This window comes from Anguilla rostrata, chromosome 6 (assembly GCF_018555375.3).
Source record: "Anguilla rostrata isolate EN2019 chromosome 6, ASM1855537v3, whole genome shotgun sequence".
Lineage (NCBI taxonomy): Eukaryota > Metazoa > Chordata > Actinopteri > Anguilliformes > Anguillidae > Anguilla > Anguilla rostrata.
Genome location: NC_057938.1, coordinates 51,095,878 through 51,106,646, shown reverse-complemented (window position 1 = coordinate 51,106,646; position 10,769 = coordinate 51,095,878). Strand labels below are relative to the sequence as shown.

The 10,769-nt window shown below is 44.2% G+C and overlaps 1 protein-coding gene across 1 annotated transcript; it reads left to right on the top strand.

Annotated features, from left to right (window-relative positions):
* The first annotated feature begins 4,807 nt into the window (after positions 1–4,807).
* Positions 4,808–10,488, top strand: mycn (MYCN proto-oncogene, bHLH transcription factor). The gene is made up of 3 exons (XM_064340410.1): positions 4,808–4,972; positions 5,532–6,228; positions 8,525–10,488. The coding sequence occupies exons 2-3, from the start codon at positions 5,553–5,555 to the stop codon at positions 9,199–9,201; spliced, it is 1,353 nt and encodes a 450-aa protein (XP_064196480.1). The 5' UTR covers positions 4,808–4,972; positions 5,532–5,552; the 3' UTR covers positions 9,202–10,488.
* The last annotated feature ends 281 nt before the right edge of the window (positions 10,489–10,769 follow it).

The following is a 10,769-nucleotide window of genomic DNA, read 5'->3' as shown; positions in this document are numbered from 1 at the left end:
TTAACTGCCCGGAATTGAATCGTTTATCAATTTACGAGGACCGAGGCCAGACCGGGAGTCAATTTAAGAGAGTTTAAATTAGTATTATAATGGATCACCGATCGATTTCCGGGGTCGCACGTTCACAAATTCACAAATTGCATCGCATCGATATAATGCGTGTTCTAACTCTCCTCCACCAGGAAGTGACAGGCCACAAATCCATGGGACTGAGCGAGAAACAGTGTAGCTTGTGGTTTATAACAGTTACGGGACAGGGGATACAGCAGTGCAGTGCCTATCCTGCGATTTTGGCAGCCAGAATATTTTTTAGCCTGCAATTCGTTTGAAAGCCGCTACATGTCTCTATAGTCAAAAAAGGTAATTAGCCGCGCTTAAGTGATTATTAATTACCAGTCATAATGAGCTTCGTGAAGAAACGGTCCAACAAATGTCCATGTCATCTGGGAGGATTAGGCTAAGGCACTCTGACAATGGAAGATGCTGACATCTCAAAAGGCTTAACGTGGGGGACCTTCCGTGGGAAGACCTAGTGCGGCCTACGCAGATGGACGCCGGTTATTTTAGCTTAATTGGTTTCAGAACCCGTTGTCTAGCCATGTCAGGACACTGAAGTCACATTTTAGGGTTGTGTTCTTCATATTCTACCGAAAAGTTAAAAAAAATATATATATTTTACTTTTATCCCAAGAGCCTGAACTGGTGCTGATGAAAACCTCAGCTCGTGCGACACTATATTTTACGTTACTGTGACGTTTCATTCACACAAACATAGACTGCAATTTATCTGGTAGATTATTATTATTTTTTTTTTTCTTTACTCACTTAGTTCCTGTTGTTTCATCATAAATTACACAATTTTCTTTCAGAGTTTTACATAGAATTCAACAGAGATTTAAAAGCTCAATTACCATGAGTTAACCTTGACTAGAAACAGAAACCCTTTCGATCCATATTTAAATCTGCAAGTCTGATTACACATCCTCTGGGACAACAAGGAACAACCCCCCCAACCCCCACCCCCCGATGTCTGCAATATAAAGTTGATTCCATTCAAATACGTGTTGTGAAAAACATGCAATAAATGCTGTCTGTAATAAAACTGCCATTAAAGAACATGAACAGCAAATAGGAAGTGTCACAGGTCCCGTCACACCAGCTAGCAACTTTGCAATAACATTGTTATTTGGGCTTATTTATCGCCTTCCAAAGCTTTTTCACACAGAGAAAAACCAAGTGGCTGACAGGTGATTTTTGTTGATCCAATTTCATTGATACATTGTGCATTAAAATTCATACTGTTTGCCTCTTTCATTGGTTAAGTTTATTCCATTTTTTTTCTGCAATGGACTTATGAATATTTTAGCTGATCTGTTCCAGTTGCTTAACCATCCATGAATCTGCCCCCTCCAACATATTTCTGTCATAAAAAAATAACATTTATTGGAACCCAGGATAAGAACTGGATTTTTCACATCTACAATGGCTCCATAAAAATTGTAACCATACAAAATTTCCATTAAATTCACAATCACACTCACTCTAATGTGTCTTTATAAATTCTAAGCAGTAGTTACCGTATGAATTACGAGAAAATCAAGATTCACGCACATTTTCCATTTTCTCTCTGAAGTACTTTATTTATTTATTATGTTTTCGGGCTGAAATGTGAAAATTGTCATAAGTCTCTCGCTGACTTCCGTATCAGGAGGGTTAGTGTCCCCCCCCCCTTTCTTCTCCAAGTCTGTGTCAATACTCTCTTTGTTCTTCATTCAACTTTCTGGACTTGAAATCAATAAGCTTTCACATTTGTAGTCATTTTCTAAATATAGCACAGTTCAAGTTCTAAATATAATCGTAGTTAATATACACTTTGTCCATCTGTACTGCGTTCACATGATAAACACAAGAGAAAAGCCTCTCTGTGGTAGTGGTTCTGGCTGATAATATAATAATCTGAGGGCAACATCAGCTGACCGTGAAAGATATAGGCTTACTGTCTGTCTCAGATGGAAGATGAGGTGAAAAATGGAACTGCCATATTGGCACCTATGTAACGCATTATCGTGTATGTTTGAAAAGATGAGTCCACTCTAAAATGTGCAAAATAAAAGATCATGATGGAAATCGGGTGACAATCCCTACATTGACAGGCCATAAGTATCTGTTTTTATGCTGTTTGGCAGACCGTGTTGTCAAATAATATACCATATATCAAGGCTGCCCAATCTTGTTCCTGGAGATCTACCATCCTGCAGGTTTTCACTCCAACCCTAACGAAGCACACCTCATTCAACAGCTGGAGATCAACGTCCTGTAGGTTTTCAATCCAACCCTAACGAAGCACACCTCATTCAACAGCTGGAGATCTACCGTCCTGTAGGTTTTCACTCCAACCCTAACGAAGCACACCTCATTCAACAGCTGGAGATCTACCATCCAGTAGGTTTTCACTCCAACCCTAACGAAGCACACCTCATTCAACAGCTGGAGATCGACCATCCTGCAGGTTTTCACTCCAACCCTAACGAAGCACACCTCATTCAACAGCTGGAGATCTACCATCCAGTAGGTTTTCACTCCAACCCTAACGAAGCACACCTCATTCAACAGCTGGAGATCTACCATCCTGCAGGTTTTCACTCCAACCCTAACGAAGCACACCTCATTCAACAGCTGGAGATCTACCGTCCTGCAGGTTTTCACTCCCACCCTAACGAAGCACACCTCATTCAACAGCTGGAGATCTACCGTCCTGTAGGTTTTCACTCCAACCCTAACGAAGCACACCTCATTCAACAGCTGGAGATCTACCGTCCTGCAGGTTTTCACTCCAACCCTAACGAAGCACACCTCATTCAACAGCTGGAGATCTACCGTCCTGCAGGTTTTCACTCCAACCCTAACGAAGCACACCTCATTCAACAGCTGGAGATCTACCGTCCAGTAGGTTTTCACTCCAACCCTAACGAAGAACACCTCATTCAACAGCTGGAGATCTACCGTCCTGTAGGTTTTCACTCCAACCCTAACGAAGCACACCTCATTCAACAGCTGGAGATCTCTTTGAGCAGCAATACAGTAGAATCTGGTGAGCCAGATCTGGTTGTAATAAGGACCTACAGGACGGTAGATCTCCAGGAACAGAGTCGGGCGGCCCTGGCATACATCGAGCACTGCGCATAATCTGTCTATTTCCCCAGATGTGATGTGTTTAAAAATCTCTGTAGATGAATGAGAGTCATCTCCACGTGGCACATGGATGAGTGTAACCCCACCTTCCCAAATACATACTATCTTCAGCCACCCAAGGCCCTCAGAGAGAATGCCAGCCTCCTTCTTTTGGTGTGTAAAATCGCCGCCTTTAATTGGTACATTTCTCTCCGCAGAGTGTTTTGTAGCTCGTTGTGGAGGCTAAGCGTTATTATCTTCCTTAGCGCAACCACATCAGAAAACTGCTTCCACAGTTCTTAGCCGCCAAAGGGCATGATCACTTGCTACCGACGGACTGTTCGCGCTTTCCCCCGTTTTACTCTCTGCAGGGCTTACCGGGACCCCCCCTGCCCACCCTCCCCACCCATTTCCCTTCCCTGACCCCCCCCAGATTCCTGATCCCTGTACCCCCGATTTCCCCGGCCTCACACTTAAGAAACCCAAACTTCCATCCTGTTGCAGGTCACTGAAAATAAGAATGGTCTGTACATTCATTCAAAGTCACATCCAATATTCTGTCATTGAGTCTCATATGTTTTATCCTTTTCTTTAGTTCACATCACTCAATAAGGTTTGCACTTCACAATAGCATTTGTAGTCAAGCATTGTTTTAATCATGAGCTGTTTAATGTAGCATTTAATTGGTTCTATGTTACATGTTTTTTAATGAACCAGAACGCTCACAATAGTAACCAAATAACAATAATTCCCAGTGATAGTTGAATAAAATGTCGTAAACATTTAAAGATACTCAGTCTTGATTTCAAGCTGTAAATGCACACATGCATGCGCAGATGCACACAAAAAAACATGTTAAATGGTATATACTGAAGGTCTCCAGATGTGCATGTTCCGTGGCAATAAATTATGCTCTGTAATGGTTATTTCTGCTCTCCCTATTCTGCGTGCTCCAACGCAATCAACTGTGTAAACAGTTTGGGATGGGGACAATTAGTGTTAATCAGTCAGTATAGTACCACTTACAAGATGGAAAGCTCGATAACATAAGAAATATATCAATAATTAATGAACAGCCCGCGAAGATTCAGACAACAGAATCTACGATAACAACCAAAGAAATAAATAGCCGCATATTTTCACGTTGAAATTGCAAGTGCAGCGCCTTGTCCACAAGAGGACGCTAAATTCAAACCACTTATCACACAAAGCATTTGCCTTCAGATAGAGCGATTATTTGAATTGCAGATAGCATTATTGTGTTCCTCGATTAAATCGTTTGCGAGGGCATATAAGACACCAAGGCCATTCTAGAATGTAGAATAAATATGTAAATAAACGGTGGTTTCAACGGTGCACGAAGGCTTCCGAAATACAAATGGGCTAATGCATGTAGAATTCAGACTATTTGTTGTTCAATATTCCTTCAAGCATATACAGTGTCGCATTTCATTTGTGAAAATGTGAAGTTAAATATATACCTTTAAAACAAACAAAACAGAGACGCATATAAAAGAGCGAGCGCGCGCGTCTATTCATTCCCTTTCCTCAGTCAAACTCACGCGCTGATGGCCAGCGGTACCAATGCGAGACCCCTCCTAGACCACACCTCCTCAGTGGGTGGAGATTCTTTCTCCCCGGGCGTGCTCGGATTTTACTGAGTAATATTCAGATGCACCAGACTTTCCCTGACAGTGCTCTGTCTGCGATCAGAGTGGTGGTAGATGAATAGCTCAAGTAAAGAGTCTACTGACTGCCGTAATAACCAGACGACACACTGCAGACATACGGTCGTTGCAAGGTAAGTCGATTTCATATCAAAGTGGACCGTTAAGTAGCCTACAACGTATTGGACTGTGGAGACCTGCATTTCATTTATTCTTCAAAGATGTTCGACACGATTGTTTTTGTTAAAAGTAAACGCAATCACGGCAACTGCATGATGAGAAACTGACATAGGCTACAGCGATGCGAGTTACCTACATTTTTTTTAGTTGGCAATGTTGCACCAAACTGTACACAGTTCTTGGCTGAGAGAAACACATGCGACGCATTCAAGAAATAGGGGGCTTGATTGAGATTTGTTTCGATACACACTGAATGTTAGAATTTGTTTGCTGCTTAATTTCAAACCGACTCCAAGTCTATTGTAGAATCATCGTTTTATGTCTAATAAAATGCTAGTACGACATTGTGTCCTCTCATCACCGGTGTGACCACCTTCATTATCCCCATCATCGCGATGATGGTAGTATTGTTCAGTGCAATATAGGAAATAACTCAACCATAAACTGCATTTATTAACATAATGTTAACTGTTGGTGACAATGCCCTAAAATCAATTTTGTCCGTGCGTCCAGGGCGTCTTTCCGAGGAAGAGAATGCCAGCGGTCATAGGTAAAAATTCCGATTTGGAGTTTGACTCCTTACAACCTTGCTTTTATCCGGACGAAGATGATTTCTACTTCTGCGGTCCCGATTCCGCACCACCGGGGGAGGACATCTGGAAGAAATTCGAGCTGCTGCCCACGCCCCCTCTCTCCCCGAGCAGAGCAGGTCTCCCGGGGGAGCTGGCTTCGGCATCCGGTGACTCCGGTTCGATGGGGTTTGGATTAACAAACCCACTGGACTGGGCTTCGGAACTGCTTTTGCTTCCAGAAGACGACATTTGGGGAGCGTCGGACGCGGACCTTTTTGGGTCAGCCTTGGAAAGTAACCTGAATTCGATAATTATCCAGGACTGCATGTGGAGTGGATTTTCGGCCAGGGAAAAGCTCGAGCGAGTGGTGAACGAGAAACTCGGCAAAGCGGTTTCAACGGCTGCCAGCTGTGGAGTGAGTCCCAACAAAGAGAGCAAGGCGACGGAGTTGAACAGTTCCGTTTCGGAGTGCGTGGACCCTGCTGTAGTTTTCCCCTTTCCCGTCAACAAGACCAGCAGCAATTGCATCACCACCAGCAGCAGCAGCAGCTGTAACAGCAGTAGCAGCAGAAGTCCACCTGGGACAGTTCCCTCATCTGCTCCCAACAGCTATGCCGACGACACCCCAAGTGATTCTGGTAAGCAGATCGGATGCCTTGTGTGACCATGATGTTGTTCGAAAGTTTCGTTTCTTTTCAAGGACTTATATTATGCTACCAAGGTCGGTGCACTGCAATGGTGCACTCACTTAAAAAAAATGCACTGCATTACTCTATTGGTAATTCATAATTTATATATGGAACATGCATCTAAATGTATCTTGCTAAACTTGCAATTATCAAGCATAATATATATTTTGTTATGAAGTAACAATAACAGCAGCTTTTGTAGAAGTGAGCTCAGCAATAGAAGCACATTTTTTGTATACCCTACAGATCCTGCGTGGGATTACCTTGGGCATTTACATTCCAGTCAATCAATCAGTCAGTCAAATAAACTACTGCGTTAATCTGCAGTACTGTTGGTACACAGTGTTCACAAGATTACAGTAATAGGCATGTATCTTCATCCAGCAGATGGCGGTAAAAATGAGATTAAAAAAAAAAAACTTGTGGTGTTAAAAGGGAACTAATACCCAGATGGCATCAGCACAAAATTAGCTCAGGTTATACTCAATGGAACATCAAATGGTCAAGGTGAACCTGGCAAGACCACCTTCAGAGGGAGCAGCCAACAGGATGTGTTATTCTACATTTACCCTTGACGACTTTGTTGCTAACCATAGACCATGTGTGGCACCTTTGATGACCACGTTTCTCTTGTTTTTCTATGATAATGACTGGTTTTCAGGTTTTTAAACACGTATGACTGCTTTGATAACAGGGGTTACCATAATTTTAGCTTTTTTTGCGGTGCATCCTTTGTCGAGCTTCTCATTTTAACTTACCCTGATTTACAAAGTTGAGACGTCTGTTAAGACTGTGATTATGGGATTTGAGGTACTTTTTGTTGAGAATTATTGTTCCTACAGCATGCACATATATTATTCTTTTTTTTGTTACGTGGGTATTTGTTAAATGTGTGTGTGTGTGTGTGTGTGTAATCAGAAATTTCAATACTTAAATATTCGTATCCTTATCCTGCATATGCAATTGGAGAATTATAATGTACGTTCATTGAAGTGAATTGCTTGAGCGGGCAAATGGCTCCGGCGTACAGTCTTTGTGTGGCGGATTTGCTCAGAATGTGGTCCGAGAAAACCCGTAAAAGGAGCCACAACTTGGCAAGGGGCTCTCGAGCCTGCCAGACACCCCAGCCAGCGTTGAAAACGGGCTCTGTCTCTTTAAAGTCTGACAGCTTTGAACAAGAGCTGCCTGCCAACAGCTGTCTTTTTGGCACGGCTCCAAAACGTTGGCTTAAGCAGAGGCACCAACTGCAGCTACTCTCCGTTCTAGATAGAATAATTCAGGCAATTACGGGGCTTTCCGGTGCTTTTGGCTTGTTCCTTCCTAGTGGATCTTTTTTTTTTTTTTTTTTTTAAAGGAAACACGCCTCGGATTGCGGTTAGTGGCGGAAAGTGGGAGTGCCCTTTGTTAGAATTCCTCCCTCGGAGTTCGGTGGGCCGTCTCCATGCGGTGTTTACAAACACGCTCGTCTTAGCCAGGCGCACAGACGGTTTCCTGTAGGCTGTATTTGAAGTGTTCCGCCCTAATCTGCAAAACGCCAAACCGCCCAGGAGGAGCTTAGCGGTTTAAGATACGCTCGATCGGGAAAGCAAACTTTTACGGCTCTATTCTCTGTCAGGCTGAAGACGCACAAAGGAAGCTCTGCTCTAAATCATATTTAAAGGCGGTGTTTGTTGTCATAATGCCTCGCCAGGCAAAGTATATGCCTCGTCAGGCAAAGTACTGGAGCAAAGTACAGCAAAGCATTTCCGTTTCTTCAACAAAACCAAGGGAAACTTTAATTAAATTGTAACTTATTTTTTTCTTTTTTTTGTGCACAAATCCGATTGAAATTAGACTCAATAAAAATTATTCAATGATAGATTGCATTTCTGTGGTGCTTTCAAAGATCTTGAAGAGGTTCCTCAAATGTGAACAAAAGAAATGTAGTAAATAAAGAAGTTTTATCCATTAAAGCTGTAGAGAAGGACACAGAATCACAATCATGAGTCATGGTAAATAACCTCATGTAGTCTACTAGTTTTACCAAATAGTCACACAGCATCAGATATGATACATGATGGGCAGGTCATCTGACTTTGACAGTCGATCGTCTGGGTAATCGCACTGAGGAATCTTTACTCCCACACATTTGTTCCATCACTGCATAACTCACATACATAGCAGACATTTTAGGGATGCTCCTGTGGGTGTGTCAGAATGTCGAAACCACTTTGCTTATTTTATGTATTTATTTATTTTCTTCTAGACGATGAGGACGATGACGAAGAGGACGACGAAGATGATGAGGAAGAGGAGGAGGAGGAGGACGAAGAGGAGATCGACGTGGTGACGGTGGAGAAGAGGCGGTGCACGGCCGGCAAGCCCCTGCCCGCCATCGGCAGGGCGAAGGCCAGCAGCGCCGCCGCGGGCGTCAGCAGCAAGCCCCAGGAGGTCATCCTCAAACGCTGCGCGCCCATCCACCAGCAGCACAACTACGCCGCCCCGTCCCCCTACATGGCGGAGGAGGCCTCCCCGGCGCCCCCCAAAAAGGTCAGGAACGAGGCCCGCCCGGGTCCCGCCAAGGCCGCCTCCTCCTCTTCCTCCTCCTCCTCAGCCCCCGCCGCCGCCGCGCCCCCCCAGCGGTTGAAAAAGAGCGAGAGCCCCCGCGGCTCGGACTCGGAGGACAGCGAGCGGCGGCGGAACCACAACATCCTGGAGCGGCAGCGACGCAACGACCTGCGCTCCAGCTTCCTGACGCTGCGCGACCACGTGCCCGAGCTGGCCCGCAACGACAAGGCCGCCAAGGTGGTCATCCTCAAGAAGGCGGCCGAGTACGTGCACTCGCTGGAGGCCGACGAGCGCCGGCTCCAGCTGGAGAAGGACAGGCTCCAGGCCCGGCGGCTGCAGCTGATCAAGCGCCTGGAGCAGGCCAGGACTCGCTAGGCCAGGCCAGGCCACGCCCCAACTCCCCCCATACCCCCCCCCCACCCTTTACCCCCCCACCCCCAACCCCCCCCACCCCCCTATCAGGACTCTCTCACTGCCACTTTTGCACATTTTTTGACGTTACGAATGTTGGGTTTGCTTTTCAATCCAGTCGCAATTCGAAAGGCGGAGGACGCTACTCTCTCTCTTTCCCCCCACCCCCACCCCCACCCCCAACCCCCAACCCCCAACCCCGACCCCCCCCCCCTCCTCCCCCCAGTCTGAATTCAGGTTTCACGGCAACGCCGGCCACGCAATACCGCTTCGCTTTGACACCTGGGAACTTGAGGCAGGCGGGGTTCAGTCGAAACTGCAATGAGTTTTTTTTATGCCATAATTTTGTTCCAGTGACGCGGAATCGAAGCGAATCGTACCTTTTTTTTGTTTTCTCGATCATTGCACAAAATATTTCACTTAACCAGCAATCAGCAAAACGCAGGACATTGAACCAAGTGCCAGCAGAGCAGTGACACTTTCCTTAAACCGAGTCTGAGGACGAGGCGCGTTGCAGTTAGATTGAACCTGTGCCGCGGCCTGCATTGAACTGGCCAGTACAGGAGTGTCAGTAGACCTTCATTTTTTGCCTTCACAAATTCACAATGAAAGCAAGAGGACGAAAGGACGCCATGTTGTGGCCACATGCATTGTGCTTATACACTCATCTCACTGGTGCTGAAAGAGAAAAAAAACAGATGTACTTAAGTGCACCTTTGCAGACTGCTCATCCTACGCTTTTTGTAAATACCATTTACACAACCATGCCTTTTTTTGTACACATATGTCTGGTTTTTATGTCAAAGCTGCCAATACTAGACTGGAAGTTTATATACCTTAAAAGTACTGTAATACCTCAATGTTTGAGGATCATATGACTTTGTAATATAACATACTGTTTTTTTCCCCTCTGCTATGTACTTTACTAATTCTTACACACCTCTATACTTTAGTGTGATGCTGATACATACTAAATTTGATACTTATATTTTCGTATGAAAATGCGTTCTGAGTAGATATTACTTTATCCCTTTGTTTTTTTCTCTAAAAACTTCATTTGTACAGAAATCCACTCTATAAACATTTATCCTTGCTTTTTCTTCTTTCTGTTTATATATTTGTTACTGTTGGGTGCATAGAGCTGGGTAAAAAGGACGTTTTTTCCTTTTCTTTTTTAAAAATGTACATTTAGTGCTGCGACTTATAGCACTTTGAAATACCTCATTTTAAAAATAAATAGATTAAAAGAAACGTGAGTTGTGCAGGTCTTAATCCTCCCCTTAAATTAAGACTCCCGACCCCACACAGCCAACTGAAATCACACTGACAACTTGCTGACGTCGCCACTGTGTGAGCTGCGGTCCGCAGCCGTGTAATAACGGGACTGTGTCTACCTGAAGGTCTTTTGTGTATTTTCAAGGACAAAAATATATTTAGTAGCCCCAATTGGCCTAATATGGTTTCTGTTTTTAAAAAAATTCCACATTACTTGAACCCTGAAAAAAAAAAAAACATTCGACGCATTCAGGTTC

Bases quoted from the DNA above. Each gene is read 5' to 3' on its own strand.
- mycn (XM_064340410.1), top strand. From the start codon at position 5,553: ATGCCAGCGGTCATAGGTAAAAATTCCGATTTGGAGTTTGACTCCTTA. The intron at 6,229-8,524 runs GTAAGCAGATCG...ATTTTCTTCTAG, and splicing joins CGACACCCCAAGTGATTCTG to ACGATGAGGACGATGACGAA.